Source organism: Camelus dromedarius, chromosome 9, assembly GCF_036321535.1.
Source record: "Camelus dromedarius isolate mCamDro1 chromosome 9, mCamDro1.pat, whole genome shotgun sequence".
Classification (NCBI taxonomy): Eukaryota; Metazoa; Chordata; class Mammalia; order Artiodactyla; family Camelidae; genus Camelus; species Camelus dromedarius.
In genome coordinates, this window is record NC_087444.1 from 35,689,916 (window position 1) to 35,708,380 (window position 18,465).

The window sequence follows — 18,465 nt, forward strand, 5'->3', positions numbered from 1 at the left end:
TCAAGAGTCTTGCAGATCTTGACAGTGGGTTTAAAAAAAACACTGACTCTTTCTTAACTCCATTTTGTGCAGCAGATTTTCAACAAGAGCAGTGTGTACCCTAAAGCAATTTAATCTTCTGAATTATCAAGTTACGATCTGCACGTACCCTCCTCCTATCAAGGTCCTAGACAGTAACGAGGGGGTAACTAATATATCCATGCTTGTACAAAAATAGTGTCAGGAACTTGATATGGCAAAATTCCAGCATGAACAGAGCTGTGTGTCTCACAAAACACGTACTCTGCTAATGGCTTCACTGACACTTAGTTAAATACCGATATGCCAGCCACAGACGGGCACTGTGGATGCCGGGAGGTGAATTAATAATGCATACTCTCTCTATAAAGTCAACTGGGAATGAATTTCCATTAAAATCAAGAAGAAAATTAATTTAGAGGTCACTTGTTCTTAGCACACATATGGATATATATACTCTCTTCCTGGACTGGCTGCACACTCTGGAGAAATCCAGCCAAACCCACTTGGAGGAAGAATAAAAGTTCAATTTATGCAGCAACTAAACTCTCATGGATTGAACTCCGCTAGAAAGGAAACATTTGAAATGAGGTCCTTTAGTGATTCCATATGAACAACTGAGCCAGGAAGACAAGTCACTAAAGCTCAGGCAGGGTCCGTGTGGTCCAGCCAGCTCACCTTGGACCCTGTACCCCTGAGGGGAATGCTGGGACCCAGAATCTCAATCTATAAAAGTGTGCTCTGGTTTTTCTGCAGCGGTTTACTGTGCAGTTTGCCTAATACGTTACAGAGGAAACAGAAACTCTTATTGAAGACGCAAACAATACAATTTTCCTGCTATAAAATCCCTGCCAGCTGATTCATCTGCGTGAGTTCATCCAGGAAAAAGGTTCAAGGCCTGCCCTAGTGAAAGGAAAACTGATAAACAGATAAAAAACAAAGAGGTAGGGAAGTTCCAAATGGTAAGAGACTGACTTACCTCAGTAGCTTTCTGGCTGAGTCCCCGAAGCAGCAGCACAATCACATGGATGGCAGCTCGGCGCACTTGAACTTCATGGTCTGTTTTAGCCACAGCAATCAGGCAAGCTGTTACCTAGGAGGGCAAGGATAGAAGTCAATAAAAATCAGGATTGCACAATTACCTGAAGCCTTTCAACTGTGTTACACTTTCTACTATCTGGTTTCATCATAAATTATCTAGGCTTAGGGGTGGATCGCTTCCTCATTCTCCATAAGGAGAGGGAGATCTAGTGGTAGAGATCTTGATTTAGTCTGGTTTTCTGGAAAAGAGCAAAATCTGCTTTGGAATTCAGGAGGGAGATAGGAAGTGGGAAGGAATACATGTATATAATAAGGGTATGGTCAAAGGGGACTATTTCCTCAAGAGTGGGAAGAGCTGTTACCTGCCCCACTTTGGGGACATCAGATCGAAGGAAGAAAAGTTGGTCTAAAACCCAGTGGCTTCTAGGGACCACGGAGATTTAGCTCAGCAGGCTTCAGAGATCAAGGCCTCGCATGAGTATCAGTGTGCCAACTGATGAAAGTTTCAGCCCAGGGATAAGGAAATACTTAAACAAACTGATCTTCTTCTAGCATGTCCCGACGGCCCAGTCCCACAAATCTAGTGTCCATCCCATGTGAGTCATCAGGGGCCAATTTCTGAGACTCTCTGCCCGGGCTTCTTCATTTGTGGAATGGGCCTCTTAGTGCTCATTTACTTTAAAAGTTAGCTCTATAACAGAAAAGACTGGCAACTACTTGCAAAACATGGTGCCAGGTATATAGCTAATAATTATATGTCATAAAATGAGACATCTTCTATACCCTGTACCAGCTACCCTGCCCCCACCCTGCTCCTGGTAGGCACAAAAATACTCTAAAACCTCACTAAAGAGATACAACTGAAAACAACAGCAAAAAAGCATTTCTGAGGTGTTGGTGCAAGACTGAAAAGGAAGAAACAAAAATTTCAAAACGTCACAATGACATAAAAAATGTGAAGGTAAGTCTAAATTATTCAATTGGTCTCTCACATACTTTGTTATGTGATGTGCTGTGTGAGTATATATCCTGGCCAACTGTGGAGGGATTTCTAACTATGATAAGAAAATAGCCAGATTGTGTGCTTGGAAACACGTATAAATACATATTATGTTTAAAGAATGGTTTTTTAAAAAGGTTTAAAAAAAGAATACAGGCACAAATGAGGAAATAGGCCTGTGCAGAAATTTTAACTATGTAGGTTGTATTTTTCACAGCTTTCAAACAGTTGGGCATAGTTCAAAGGGTCTAATTAATCAGTGATGGCACAGGGATTAGAAGAAGTAGCTTGTTCTTAAATATAATTGCAACTGTGATGCACTGGCATTTAATCAAATTGTACACCCATTAGACAAACTCGAAGCTTACATGTGAAAGGAAATTCAAGAAAACTATTTGGGGGCTTTTTTTCAATAAGACCCAGCAAGATGCTTTTGCTTTTGACTTGGGACCCTCACCCAAGGCCAAGAGTGGCTTCCATGCCTCTGGCATTAATGGTAGAAGCAATTCATGCCAAGGAGGAGTTCCTTGGGTGACCTCCAAACAGGCAAAAACATAATAGGTACCTCCACTTGCAGGCTTAGTATTTACAAGGTAAGAGCTGAAATCAGAGAAACAAGTTAGAGCTAGGTCCGAGTTCTTCTTGACACATAAAAGTTTAGCTTATTCAGTCTGATAACTAAAGTATGAAAGCCAGTTCAGGGCCATGTAATGCACAGACTCTCCCAAGGCTTTTGCCTGCTTCCCTCAAGTTTGAGTTTTGGGCCCCTGTTTCCACATCTGGCAGACAAAGCTTCCTGGTCTAGAACCCTCTTGATGTCCAGCTTTGCCACCTCTGTTCTGCCTCATTATGCTGAGCGGGTCGAGATTCTGCCTCAGTGCTCAGTGTAAGGCCAGCTCTGACTGTCAGGCGTTATTCCACAATCAGGATAGGCAGAAGCATCCCGGCTGGAAAAGGGCTTCCCCTGCAGGGTCAGTTTCTGAGGTACGACCGAGAGGAGCTGGTTGTTACAAGCCTTGCTGAGATGAGCCGGAATGGCCTCCTGCTGTTAGTGACTTACACACCAGATTGTACCAGGGGCCCATCAGCAATCAGCCATCCGGGACAACCAGGAAGAGGCCTGTGAACAGAAGAATGTTTGTGGACCTTCCTCAACATCTCTGTCACAAGGACCAAATCCTGTGAAATGTACAATGGTCAGTTGTACAGAATGTTCTTAAAGCATCAACATTTTAATATAGTCTTTAATATATATATCCCCTAGAGATAAGAATGGCCCTCTTCTGCTCAGGTCAAGCTACCGTAACCAACTTGTAATGTTGCTCTTCTGCAAGCCATCAGGATAGATCCCTCATCAAACACCAGAAGCAGGGAGAATGCATGGCCACTCTCTTCCATCTGTCCAGTCTGAACAACGTCACACCCACGGCTAGTCTCTCTCACCTCCAACCCCAAGGACGACAGACTCAACACTGCCTTCCACCCCCTAAAAGCCTCAGCTAGTAGATAGATAGGTGATGTAATGTCTTTATTAATTTATGAACTGGTGTAATATTTCTCTCCTGTTTCTAAATCCTCCCAAAGGGCAGAAATTCATTCCATGTGATCTTCATGTCACCTGCCCTAAAGGTCAACATACCTATTCTAATAAACCAAACTATGGAAGGCTTTTTTTTAATTGGCTAAATTACGCAAATTGTATCCACTTCTGAAAGCCATACAGAGAGAAAGGTGATGGCTGCTTTGGGAACACAAAGGTCAGTTTAAACAATTTAGCACATGATAGCCAACAGAAGTATGGAAAAACATCACTCCACAAACAGCTGGCACACATCAAGCATAATCACAACTCTATAAAGATAAAACAAATGACAGGATTACCAAAAACTGACTTTGGAAAATTCCAGAAGAGGTACCAGAGTTGAGGTATCAAGAAAGCCTGATTTCAACTTTCCAACTGTGTCTTCATCCCTTTCCCTAAAGCTTTCTTTGTTAAAATTTGGTCAGTCTGCTAACCTGTCTGAAACCAGACCATCTGTCCTCCTGTTTGTAAACTAAGAAACCTTAACAGCAAAGGCAGGGGGGCCTCTAATCCCCATGTGCTCAGCTTGCTCACTTAACCTGCCATCAAAGAGAACCGTGGTGGCTATGTCTGCTTCCTTGAGGTTTCCCAGGACATCTACCCAAGCCTCAGGGGTCTATTGACCCTCAACTGTATGAGCTGTGTCACTGAGGAAACTACACTGATTGTGGCAAATCTAGTCATCAGTTCAGATCATTCAGTGGGACCAGAGGTGGTAGCTCTGCATCAAACCTCAAAGCCTGGGTTCATGGAATTCTGAGCATCACATCACAAGTGGATTGCTCCTGCACTTGTCACCTGGGACATGTCTTATTTGCTGCAGTGAGGATGAGCCTCTCACTGCAGTTCGCTTAATTCGTATTTACTTTGCATAGAGTGATAAAGATGAAAGAGTCTATCAAGATTTGGTTTCAAGCAACACAGTTCATAATAAGAACAAGGAGAAACTGGGAAAAATAATAATGCTCTCCAAACAGGTTAAATCTTGTTTGGAGAAAAAAAAAGAAACAGAAAAAAAAAAAAGCTGAATTCCCAGTGCAGAGACTGTGGAAGTGCTGGTCCTATCCTTTTCGTTCCTTCGCTACCAGCAATCACGGTCGCAGCACAGACAGTGCCTGAATGCAGACCACCCACCAGGCAGGACAGCTGTCTTCAGATGCCCAAGAGCCACAGCTGGACCCCCAGACCAGATCATGTTAGAAGATCATGGTGGCAGGTTTGCTCAATTTTATATCAAAACAGGTTACGCTTCCCCTCTTTCTCAGCCTGGCTAACAACATCAGTGTGACTTCCTTGCTGCCATGACAAGTCTAACGGAGGGTCCCAACTCTGTGATCCCTCAGGACCCTGGGCTTGTTCTATGACATCACTCTAGTCCACTGTCTATTTATTCCTCTGTTTACATTCTACTGAGATTTCCTTGGGGGAAGAGATTGGGTCCTCATCTGTGTTCTCAAACATACCTGGCACGTGACGAACGCCCACAAAGGAGAATTCCTTCAGTTTGCAGCCAAAGACAAGTTTCCCCAGAGTTAAAGTTCCTTCTCCACTAGCTGCTGGGGCTAAGTATTTCTGAGACTATAAGAGATTTCTAGAGCTTTCATGGGTCACTGAGAGAACTTTCAGAGAGGAAGACACAATGATCTTTTAAAATAAATTAGGTCATTTTCATTCTTCTACTTTGACTTCCTATCTTACTCACAGTAAAAGCCAAAGTCCTTCCAAGGCCCCACTTGGACTGCCACTTCCTCCTGGACGCCAACCACAATGACTCCTTCCCTTGCCCTCTTCACTCAAGCCATACTGGCCTTACTGCTCACTAGCATGTCAAGCACACACCTGTCCCAGGTGTGTACAGCTGCTCTGTACTTGCTGCTCCTTCTGCCTAGAATGCTCTCTCCCCATGCATCTGCCTGGATCAGCTCCTGCTCCCTTCAGGTCTTTGCTCAAGTCACTCATCAGTGAAGTGTTTCCTGCTCATCCAAGGTCACATACGACAACAAACTCCCTCCGGGCCCCTCACCTTACTAGACTTAGCTCCTTAGCATTTACTCCAACTGACACAGTATGTACTTGTTTACTAGCTTGCTTGTTTGTTACCTAACTCTCCTCTCTAGAATGCCAGCTCCATGAGGACAGGAATTTTGTTAGGTTCAGAGCTAGATCCCTACCACCAAGCATATGTCTTGGCTGGAGTCTCATAACTGGCAAAGAGTAAGTGCTCAAAAAATATCTGCTGAGTGATAAACGAATGAAGAACTACTTAAGAGCCAGGCCAAATCTGCCACTTTTTTGATGTGAATGGACAAGAGTGGTCTGACTACAGGAGGACTCAATGGCTAAAATACTAAGACTGTCTGTCAGGTGTCCAGTCATGTTCTGACTTGCACTCCACCCAAGGCAGCTGGTTTGGCACTGATGACATGGCAGGCGTGGGATGCTACATTAGAAGGAACATCTAAAAAGAAGAGACAGAAATTATGTGGGACGGAAACACCTGGTTTTTCAAATCAGAGGGAATATATTGCCTTCTGAAGTTTCACTGCCAAAAGCAAGTGCTATTAAGGCAGGGCTGGCTACATGACCCTTCCTGTCAGTAGCTTTTCTCACATGGTAACTCTCCTCTTTTTCAAGAGCAGAAAAGCAGTCTTATAAATGAACTGCAATCATTTATTGAGAGACAATATAGAGGAGTGGTTTAAGAGCATGGATTCAGGAACCACCTGCCTGCATTCAAACCCCAGCTCTGCCACTACCCATCTGAATGACCTTGGCAACTTGTTTAACTTCTCTGTGCTTCAGTTTCCTCGGTGAGGATTAGATCAGCTGAGATATGTAAGGCACTCAGAAGAGTATTAAGTGCTTGCTAGCATTACTACTTCTAAAACATGTAGGGACTGGTCTTCCCAAGTAAGCCTTATCCTCCTCTTCCTTCAACATTAATCAACAAATGCTAAGTACCTACTATATGCTAAACACCGTGATAGGCGCTAGGCGATATGCAAAGGTGAATAAAGACTGGTTGTGCTCACAATTTATTAATGACCATGAACACTCCTGGGATTGATGTTGCAGAGTGTCCAGGTCTCTAGAAGTGGGGCAGGGTCACTGGACAAGGGATTTGCCAGGCAGATGCCCCCACAGTGGCAGCCCCTTGCATTGATTTGAAACAAAAGGAAGGACTCTCTCTTTGCGTTAGCACCCATGGGGAGCAAACAGTCTACTACCTATTTCTGCTTCGTTTCTGAGGGCTTAATCAGTGAGGCTCAGTTCTTGCTGTGAGCCAGGAAGTTGTAAAGCTAACAAGACCCTTTGTGATGTGGCCTCTGTCTGTCTCTTGTCTCAGATCTGCTACCGACTAACCTCTTTCTAACTAACCATCTTCCTAATTAACCAAACCAAGAAATTTCGCCAACATTTTCAGTAGGAAATCATATGCCACCAGCATGCTTCAGTATCCTTAAGAGAGAGAAAGGAAAGAAGAATCTAGGAACTCAAAAAGAAACATGGTCTCGGTTTCTGGGTTCAGAAGATCATGATATTCAGGCATAATGTGAGTTCACTGGTGTTAGAAAATGTATGCGATACTATCAAATCTAAGCTGATTCACTTGGCAATGTGGGGGAAATTTTTATTCAGTTCATGGCTTTAAAATTTTTAAAAAAATTTTTGTAATGCTTATACAACTCCATGAATACACTTAAAACCAATAAATTATACTCTTCAAGTGGTAAACTGTATAGTATATGAATTCTATCTCAATAAAGCTGTTATTAAGAATAATAGTATTTGGGTTTGGTTCAGATCATGGTCTAAGAGTTTGTTTCAGTTCATGGTTTATGGCTCAGTTTGGGTTGAGTCATGTGAAGAGACCAAGTAAACAGAAAAAAATGTGGGGACCATTTCAAAATTTGACACAGAGAAGTTATAAAAGACTGAAATCTTCAGCTGATATAACCAAATAGACCTGCAAAGGCCTTCTCTTAAGTGTTACAAGTTAATATATTAAAAAAATAAGAGATTTGCTAAGTGCCATCCAAAACAAGTAATGATCAAGTGCCCGGTGATTCATGTATATTAGAGCACTTAAAGTTTTAAGTTGGTAATAATCATTATTTCTATGTTATTTTTTATAAGATACAAAAAGCTGGGTGTAGGGTATATTTCTCAAGTTAAAGTTAAGAGAGAGGAAATGACTGATGGATACCTTTCCTAAAAATCCCAAACTGGAATTTAATGACAAGAGTAGCATTTATTATCAATTAAATAAGGCATAGGGAGCTTAGGAGTCAGGAAATACCATAAATTCAAACGTATATATACATCCATAAGTGTGTTTCACTGCTTATTGATACGACACAATCAGCAGACATGGAAAAAAATTCCTTCTCAGCAGGTACTTCTTACGGTTTGATGTTCAACATGGTCAGACCTAGGATACTAAATACTGTAAAAGAAGCCAGTATTACAAGTTTTTTAAGTTGCTGTTCTTGTAAAGTTATATGCTCTATATGAGAAATCTAGTCTCTCATAAATAAAAAGGTAATATAATATAATCTGTATCTTATTTACATATTTATAATTTATAAGCCATCTTCTTTCATAAAAGATTTAAGATGGTGAAGCCCATTGGCAATAGAAAGATTCCTGGCCACATGTTAACTAGCTTTTTTTTGTCATTATCATCTCTAAATAGCAGAGTGTCTAGTACATAGTAGGTGCTCAAGACATGCCTTAATACACAATGGCAAAGATAAAATTTAAGAGGCTAGAGGAAGACATTCATAGGGGACAAGAGCAAGTGGTACCTTTCACTAAATCTTAAAATAAAACCAGGAGGAGTGTCCAGTGCCGACATCTTGATGGCTATTATTCTGGCTGCTCATTTATCCTTTACCTATTATGTACCAGGCACCAGGTATAAAGCGGTGAACAAAACATGAAAATTAATTACTCTTCTCTGATAAGACCCCATCCCACTGAACACAGAGCATCTTCAACCAAAGATGGTCAAGCAGAGTACGTGTTTGCCTGAGATTTCTATGAACAGAGAGGAGACTCACGGACAGCCCAGAGACCTAGAGCAAAGTTCTATCTGCCCTTTCTCAAAGTTTCTTCAATTCTGTAAGTCTCCTTGGAATCTTTACAATAAATCTTTTATGGCTTAAAGTAGGTTAAGATGACTTCCTGACACTTACTTACAATTAAGAAATTCTTAATAATAAAACTTTCAATGTACATATGAGACCAGTGAGGCTGAGGGAGGTTAAATGACTTACTGGATCCAGAAAGAGAACACAGGTCTCCTGACTCCCAGTGCCAAGCTACATCATAGGTTCAAGTGAAAACAAGCTTTAGAGAAAGGAATCAACACGCAGTACCTCATGAACCACAGAGCCCAGCAGGAAGTCCAGCCTCTGGCACAGTTCTCCAAGGTTGGATAAGCTGCTGGCCCGGTGAGCACTATCTGGATCTCTTGCTCCCCTCAGGAAGGTGTGGATCAAAGGCTCTCGGTACTTTGAGACCATGTCCCCTATAGAAAAAGGGAAGAAATCAAAATCTTTTAAAACAAATTTTCAACTTTTTAAAGGAGAAATAACATATCACCACGGTACACTGTATGGTGTTTCATACTTTTCAAAGTTCTTGCATAACCATTAAAAATCATGCTGTAGAAGAATATTTAATGTTAGGGAAAATATTCATGATGAATCATTTTGTGAAAAAGCAAGTAGAATCCCAATTTTAATCTAAAAATCTACATGTGGAAATAAAATATTTGAAGAAGATATACCTCATAATGTTAATAACAGTTACCGTCAGAGAGTCAGATTACAGGAAACATTTTTTACATATATATATACATATATACAAGAAAAATGTGTATGTCATAAATATATAGCTTAATAAACTTTCACAGACTCAATACAACTGTCACTAGCTACCAGTCACACAAATAGCAAGTATGGTCCTAGGCTAGACCCCAGTCATGAGCCCAGTACTTTCCCTACACAATTATCCCATCTACTCAGGCAAAATGAGTGAGAGGCAATCAAAGCATTTTGGGTCCTTGTCAAAGAGAGATCTATGATTCTTCACTCATTTGGCAGATATTCACTGAGAGACGTACTATATGATGTTCCCGATACTTGGGATATACCAGTAAACCGAAGAAACAAAGAGTCTTCCCCTCTTCAGAGTTTCCATTAAAGTATAAATTATATAGTACGTCAGAAGGTAATAAATGCTGCAGGGACTGGAGGAGGAAAGCAGGGTTAAAAAAAAAAAAACAGGAGTAATGGGGACGGTGGCAGACTTTAGTTTTTAAAAAGATGGTCAGGGTAACCTTCATTGCAATGGTTGAGATATGTAATCAAAGGCTTGAAGGTGAGGCTTCACCCATGTGGACACCGGGGGGAGCAGCACAGCAGGAAGGGGGAACAGCCAGTGTAAGGCCCCTGTGGAGGAGCACACCTGTGGAGGAACATGGAGAAAGCCCAAGATGAGGCTAGAGGGTGTGGGGTGGTGCAGATCCTGTAAGGCCTCGTAGGCCACTATAAGGACTTGATGTTTTTCTGAGTAAAATGAGTAGTCTTTGCGAGATTTTGAGGACAGGAGTGCAAAAAGATCACTCTGGCTGCGGTGCTGAGAAAACACTGTAGTGTGTGTGTGTGTGTATGTGTCTGGGGTGGAGCAAGGGTACACATTAGGAAGCTATTGCAGTAAGCTGCTTGAGAGAGGATAGTAACTTGAACAGTAGAGGTGGTGAGAAAAAGTTTCTTCATGGATTTCGAAGATTGTGCCACCATGATTTCCTGATGACTCAGGTAATGACTTCCAGGATTTTTGCTTTTGTGCCTAGAAGGATGAAGTTACTATCAGTTGAGGTGGGAAAGTCTCCAAGTGAAGCAGGTTTGGGGTAGGAGGAAGGAAAAGAATTCAGTTTTAATATGTTGAGTAAGTAGTGGATGATATATAGAGGTCAGAAGAGAATTCTGGGCTGATGATATACATTTTGGAATCAATGGAATGTAGGTTATATTTAAAACCTTGAAACTAGACGTATAACCAAGGGAGTGAGTTTAGGCAGGGAAGAGAAGAGGCCACGAGCTGAGCCTGTACCTTTCAACATTAAGTCTGGGAAGGACTTGGGAAGGGAAGAACCAGCAAAGGAGACTGAAAAGAAATAACCATTCCAGGCAAGAGGAAAATTAGCATGGTGTCCTAGAAGTTAAAGGAAGACAGTGTATCAGAGAGGAAAAAATGGTCAACTGCATCAAATGCTGCTAATAAGTCAGGTAAAAGAAGACTAAAAATTGATCATTAGATTGAGTAACATTATGAGGTCACTGTTGACCTTGAGTAACAATGAGATCACTGTTGATCTCAACAAGAACAGTATTTATGGACTGGTAGGGGTGAGTGCATGATAGAAGTGGATTTAAGATAGAATGAGAGAGAAAGAATTGGAGACAGAGCACTTAAGGAGTTTTTCTGCAAAGCAGATCAAAGAAATGGAGTAGTAGCTGGTCAAAAGGAGTTTTGTCTTATTTTTAAAAAAAGGAGAAATAGCATGCTAAGGCGTTCAGAACTGATTCTTCTTTTTTTTTTTTTTTTTTTTTTAATAGAAACAACTTCTTCCTCCACAGGTGAGCCAAGAACTAAAGCTGTTTTGGCTTGATCTTGGCTCTGAGGCCCAAGTTCCAGAACCCAAGTATAACACTCCACTTCCAGCCTCTTTGTGACCCTAAAGTTATATGACATCTAAATAGCAACAAACTGGTTTCTGAAGCACATGTTTAAAGTCACCAAAATGATAACCTACATAGAAAAATCACCAACCTATCCTATCCGGCCCAGCTCAAATGCCAATTCCTTTGTGAAACCTTTCTTAATATCCTCAGTCAGCCCTGATTAGTCCTCCTTGGACGTCACACAGTGCTCTGTACTTAAATCACATTTGTCACTAATGCCTTGACTCCTAGATGTTTTCAGCCTATGTTTATTTCTCCTTTCAGACTATAAATTCCTCGAGGGTATAACTTTGATTGCTCCATCTCTGTTCCCGTAAGTTCTTAATAATCTTTGCACACACTAGGTACTCAACAAATGCCAATGTTGAATTGAATTCATTCATTTATTCAACAAAACGTAATTATGCGTTGTTATCATGCTAACATTCTAGGGATACAAAAATTGATAAAATATAATCTTTACCCTTAAGAAGCCCAAAGTTCAGAAAGTGGGTATAAACAGATAAGTACCAACAATTACAGTACTATTTGGTTAATGCAGTCACAGTCAAGCAGAGGTTGCTTAGCATAATTTCATTAATCTCAGTCACTTGGAAGGGGGAGGAGGAGAAAGTTTATTTTTTGCTTTCCCTCAAAGTCAGGAACACAATGTACTCTCCTTACAATATTAGAAAAAGATGAGGAGTAATTTCTCGAAAGTGCTCCCAGTTCCTAATATACTACGTGCAGTCACAAGACTCACCCTCCGCCCAGTTAACATAAACATGTTACAGAAATTGAATCAATAATGACTTAGCCACAGCCTGTTTTCAGAATAGAAAAGAGAGGATTTTAACTGTGCCTACTCCTAGACGTAGTATTTGCATTTCTGAATATCAGGCCTAGTGAAGGTAGTCGCATAGATACACAAGGATATCTGCACAAAGGCTTCTCTACAGAACTGTAATTGTGAAAAATGAGGAGAAAAAAATATTAATTAATGTGGAGGTGGCTAAATAACCATGCATATTATGGAATACTACACGGTCATTAAAAGGAACAAGATAGAATTATATGCTATAATATAGAAAGGTTTCCTTAAGACACTGTTAAGTCAAAGAAATTTGTATCATTCCATTTATGTATGTAAAAATGCACACACATAAATTCTCTCAATATTAACAAACCACACTTACAAATTTAAATATGTATGTTAAATATATAAGTGCGTAGATAAAAGAGGAAAAGGACATGGTAAAATAGAAAGGTTAAATAACGGCCAAAGAGTAAATGTAATCAAGATCAAACTTAGGTAGTCTGACACTTGACTCCTATGATATAATGCAGTTATATTTCCAACTGAGAGGAAAACATTTTTCTACTTTTGTTATAGTACTGTCCCTTTCTGGAGTTAGGAAAGGGCTTGCTCATTCTGCAGTGTGAGATGTGGATCCAGAGTTAAGAACTCTGTGTTCTAACTTTGGCCCTGCTGCCAACTAGCAATGTAACTTGGGGCAATTCGCTTCACCTCTCTGGACCAACTGGAGAAGAATCAATTAGACAAGGTAATCTCTCTTGCCCCTTCCAGTTGGAAGTGTATGGGTTGATGAGTCACCTTTGGTTCAGTCATCAGGGAAATGACATTCAGGAGACTGGGAAAGGAAGAAAAGACACACATTCATGAGCCCTGGAGTGGGAGGCTGCTGTGGTTAAGTAACGAAGGAGCTTGTTGGGAAGGAAGTCACTGAGTGATGAAAGAAGTCTGGAAATCCATAAAGAGGGGAAATTGCAGGTTGAAAAGGTAAGTGCAGATAACAAACTAGTTAATATTTATTAATGTAGGGATTTAAAGTTAAAAATAAGTAGTAAAGAAAGGTACTATGTACTAGGTATAAACAAGAAAGACACAGTCCCTCCCCTCATGACATTCAAAATCTTTGGGGGAAGAGGGAAAAAACTGACCAAGCAACCACAATGGAGTGAGATGTGCCCAAAATGGTGACAAAGAAAGATACTTTTATGAGTAATGTTTTGATCTGGTTCCAATTTCTATTAACAACAGCTCCAGTATTCTTATTCATCCAGACTCAAAAGCTTGGTGTTCTTTTTTGGCTTCTTCCTGTTACCCTTCAGTCAATCAGTCAGTTCATTTATTATTATTTAATCTTCATTTACTTCCTTATAGGATTTGAGGCAACTTACAATAAATAATATTGAAACTGAAGTAAGTATTTTTTAAAAGTTCTATAGTGAGTGACTGGAGATATCCCAAGTTAAGAATGGTTATCGCAAATCAACCCAAAATTTAGTTTAGCAATTCTAGTAGCTAAGGCAAAAAAAGAAACAGAAAACACAGTTCTCATTATTCAATAAAAGAAGGAATATCAATTCATTAGGAGAAAAAAACTTTAGGAAAATATCAAGAGGTATCTCATTCATTCATCCAGCAAATCTTAATTGAGTGCCTACAATATTCCAAGTACGTTCTCAGTACTGAAGGTAATATAGCATGAACGAAAAAGCAAAGTTCTCATCTTCATGAAGCTTAATTCTAGTGGAGGAGAAAGACAACAAATGGTAAATAAACGTTCCAGCAGCAATAAGACGTATGAAGAAAAATAAAGAAGAGGGAGGCAGCTGAGAGTCCGGGGTGAGGGCTCAGGGAAAAGCTCTCAGAGGAGAAGATATAAAGGAACAAGTCATGAGAAGACCTGGGGAAAAAGCGAAGAGCAGAATGGACAACAGAAGTTTTATATTCAGTGTAGAAATCATATGGCTGTTTCTTCCCCCTGCCACTACCACAAATTATGTGGTTGAGTTTCCCACATTTGGGGAAATCACAGGGGTCAGCACATCCGGAGTGCAATGGATGAGCCTTGCCCTGGGAAAACCACCTTCGTGATCATGGTATCTCCCCTGCCAGGTAAGAATCATATGGCTGTTTCTTATACCAACACACCATAAAAGTCAAGAGCATACCACTACATTAACAAAAGCAAAATTTAATGTTCTATTTATATAAATTTCTGCTCTGCCTGAGTTTCATTACTACTTTCCAAATGAGCATCCATTTAACTGCATGTTCCATCAATCCCATTCCTAAGTGTACTTAAGAACCAAGAGCAGTCAGTGGAGACTCAGCATCTCAAGAGCCCTGGACCCAGTCAGCTGACTCTGGACCCACTTGCTACCTTGTTTTCCAGGTACTGGACTGGAAGAGCTGGAACACTCACTGCATCTACTCTGCATTTCTCAAAGTGCCCTGCCATCACATTCTCTGTGACCTGATCTCCCCTAGACCTCACTTACACAGCCTAGATTCATCACACCCTTGCTCAAACCTCGTCTTTTTTGGCGATTTACAGCTCTGCTCCCATTTCCTGGAGGCTCTGCTAGCCTCTGACTATTCTCCCTCTCCCTAGTTCCTATCATGCTGTGTGGCTGGTTTCTTAAGACTATATTGGATCCTAGTCTCCAGGTTGGGAGTCAGCCCTGACCAGGTTTCTGTGCAGAACAAAATGAATGCATAAGACCAGAGAATACAACTTCCAGGCCTACAATTTGACACAGCCATAGAATTTAAAGCTCCTATGTAAAGGGTTCTTAATTTGAGCTTTAGGGATCCTTAAATGTCAATTTTTTTGTGTACATTTCACTGGCATTCTCCCATTCTTCCTTGCAAACTGCACTCTATCCACCTTCCCCCTCTGCCTGACCATCACCCATGTGATTTAGGCTAAAGTCTCTACTGGTCTAAATGAATCATGGTGGACATATCCCCTTGCCTTAATTGCTTTAAGTATGGACATGTGACCCAGTCTGGACAATGAGATGTGAAGGAATATCTGCTGAAAGACCTTAAAAAAACAGTTTGCTTCTGGCTATGATTAAGGATATGACACCTCAGAGTTGCTGCAGCCAACCTGAAACCAAGAGGGACCAGAGGATGAAGCCAGGAAAGCAGAGGTTGGCAGAGTAGAAAGATGAAAAGATTTGGGGTCTTTTTTTTTTTTTTGGTGGGAGGAGGTAATTGGGTTTATTTACTTATTTATTTATTCTGAGGGGAGGTACTAGGGATTGAACCCAGGACCCCATGCATGCTAGGCATGCGCGCTACTGTTTGAAATATACCTCATCAGATTTTGGGTCTTGAATGATGTCATAGAGAATTAACCAATCCAGGGCTTTTTGTTACGTACAGTGACTCATTTCTTATTGTTTAAGCCAGTTGAGTCGGGGATTTCTGTTACCTGCAGCCAAAAATCATTCTAACTGATATAATATGATACAGAAAAATTTAACATTGTAGCGTACTTCAATGTTAGTTCTATGTCTATCAGTATAAGGCCAGAAAAGTTAGATTTGCCAAAACAAAGGAACTTGAGGCAGTATATGTTTTTAAAGGATTCAAAAGTCAATTTTATAACATATAAAGGAAAAAATTAAACTCAATAATCTTCTTTCTTCTAATTACAATTTTAATTGGGACAATCGCCTAGTATACAGCATGACTAATAATATCAGGTTATGTACATACCTTTACATACATATATATGCACACACACACACACCTTTCCCAAAGAGCAGAGTCACCTTTATATATCTGCCAACTTATTAAAAAAAGAAAGGTGAGTAACTATTTACAGTAGGAGTTCATGTGAGGGGGTTATATAATGAGTGTATTTCACAACTACTGACTAACCCATTTCATTATGAACTAAAACCTCAGGCTCTGGGACATCCTCTATTATTCCTTAGTTTCTGATTAAGCAATAAAACCGGGTTTTGAGATATATATACATATATATATATATATGTATATACACATATATATACACACACATATATATATATAGGCTTTTGTCTTTTTGTGCTCTTCTTTATTCAGGTGAGATGTTTGTATTGCTTCAGGTGAAACTTATTTGAACTGCAAGATGCCAAGATCCTAATTCACCTTTTTGTCAGAAAGATGGCACACACTTGCCCCCTGACAAGGGCAAATATTTATTACCACCCCATTGTCTCCTTAAATGTATGAATGTTATAGGGCTTTTTACAAAAAATAGTATTGATTTCTGAACTTCCTCACTCCATTTTGAGAAAGTATTTACCACAGACTACAATATTTAGATTAAAAGATACCCATGGTTGTCCTTTCTAAGCCAAAGTCTCCAGCTTTCTGGATAGCAGCTGCCCCCAGACTGGCAGCTGTGGGCGCTACACAGTTTTACCCCTGTGCACAAGTGAAGACATTATCCCTGTGTTTGCTAAGGACACCAAAGTTTTGGTGGCCTTTGTGAAGCACCTGTGTGCATTGGGTAAGAATTTCCCAGTCACAAGCCTGGGGTGTACCAAAAGGTATTGTTCCTAACCAGAACTAACCGAGTAGCCCCCTACCCCCACCACCATTTCTGTGGTTGGTGGACACACTTTATCTCAGCAGTTTGGGGTCCCTCAGTCTCTTCTATGTTGTTTTATTCTCTCTGGGGTAAATGTTCACAAAATCAGAGTTCTGTCTCCCTCTAAAAAAAAAGATACCCATGGAACTGAAGTTGGTGAGACCACCGTCTTTTCCTCGGGCATTTCAAAACAGCTTCAGGGAAATGAACACAGTAAACCCAAGACTAATTTTAGAAACGTACTCAAGTTGATTCCAGTCACTGGGATTTACCCAAGTTCAGCTCTAAGGCTTTTACTTTGTACAATGATAATGACAACACCTGGCTAGTTGCATCTCCATATTCTTTTCAGGAAGTCAGCAATAATCAACCGTATTGAGAAGCAAACAGCTGTGTGTTCAAGGAAGTAAATGAAGGATCTAGATTTGTTTGAACAAACTTGATTTAAAAAAAAGAGTTGCTTTGGCAGGTGAAAAGTCAAGTGCATAGTGAAAAGAGAGCTGAAAAAAATTTAACCTGCCTATAACTTGTTTCTATCAATTATCGTAGCTACAAAAAGATTTCTTTAACAAATTAGGATTTAGAAGATATTTTTATCAAGTTTAGCAATGGTACTTTGACGTCTAGATTAATAAATTCATTTATGCATATCAGATCCCATCCTCCCTCATAAAGGCCCTGAGATGACTTCCAACAAGAGACACTTACATAGTGGAAGAGCACTATCAAATCTGAATTGACACAATAAACTTCTGGAGTCAGGGGACCTGCTGCTTTCAAGGGCTCAACTACTCTCCTAGTTAAATGAAACAGGTCATAAAGTAAAACTGAGAAAAACTGAATTCAGGAGAAGGAAAATTCCACCCTTGGCCAAATCTTTTCACCATCTTTTCAAAACTCCATTATTAATGTCCAGGGGGCCTTCTATTCCTTCTTTCTTCCCTCTCTCCCTCCATCCCTCCCTCTCTCCCTCTCTCTCCAACCCCCCACCTCACCTTTTTGGGCAGGGGGGTGGGGGACATAGAAGTAAACATAGATAAAACCATTCTTAATTACTCTCTTCTGTCTACCAACAGGAAGTAACTAAGAAATATCCTACCTTGCTGGTTAAGGTGCTACTGGGTAAAACCAATTATATTTTCCAAAGATTGAATGATCACTTACAGCAAGCACTTCACTGTAATCAGAAGTTTACATATATCCTGAGTAATGTTTTAGTCTAATGTTTCTGAAACTCAAATATGGGCACTGAAACTGTGCCGGGCAACTTGATGATAATGTGGATCCAGGTGATTCAGAATTATCATTAAAATGAAAACACAATACTTAAAAAATTATCTTAAAGAATTCACAGGCCCCTGAATTATATAGGAATTTAATCTCCAGACTTCAGTTTGAGAAGTTTCCTTCCATCTAGCCAATTCAATGAAAACATTTAATTTGCACTACTATGCACAAGCGACTCTGTGGGGCACTAGGGATTGAGCAATGAAGGAAATTTTGTCCTTCTAGGAAGTTAGAGGTACCAAGTGTCATGAGAGCAATAGGGCGAGAGACATTTACTCTTCTGGGGAAAGACTTCAATGGAGGAGGTGGCATTTAAACCAAATCTTGAAGGATGGTAAGGATTTTCATAGGTACAAGAGGAAGAATGCTCCAGGATGATGGAAGTATGTTAGCAGAGGTGGGGGG

At 40.3% G+C, this 18,465-nt stretch overlaps 1 protein-coding gene and 1 non-coding gene across 2 annotated transcripts in view; both read right to left on the reverse strand.

Annotated features, from left to right (window-relative positions):
• TANGO6 (transport and golgi organization 6 homolog) overlaps positions 1–18,465 on the reverse strand; it is a 153,815-nt gene that overhangs the window by 28,525 nt on the left and 106,825 nt on the right. Inside the window, exons 16-17 of the mRNA XM_031458187.2 lie at positions 9,023–9,174; positions 998–1,111 (exon numbers count right to left, since the gene is read on the reverse strand). Of these exons, the coding sequence (XP_031314047.1) occupies positions 998–1,111; positions 9,023–9,174 (266 nt within the window). The remainder of the gene's footprint in view (positions 1–997; positions 1,112–9,022; positions 9,175–18,465) is intronic.
• LOC116155069 (U1 spliceosomal RNA) lies at positions 14,147–14,305 on the reverse strand. Its single transcript, XR_004139096.2, has one exon. It is a non-coding gene; the product is annotated as a U1 spliceosomal RNA (small nuclear RNA).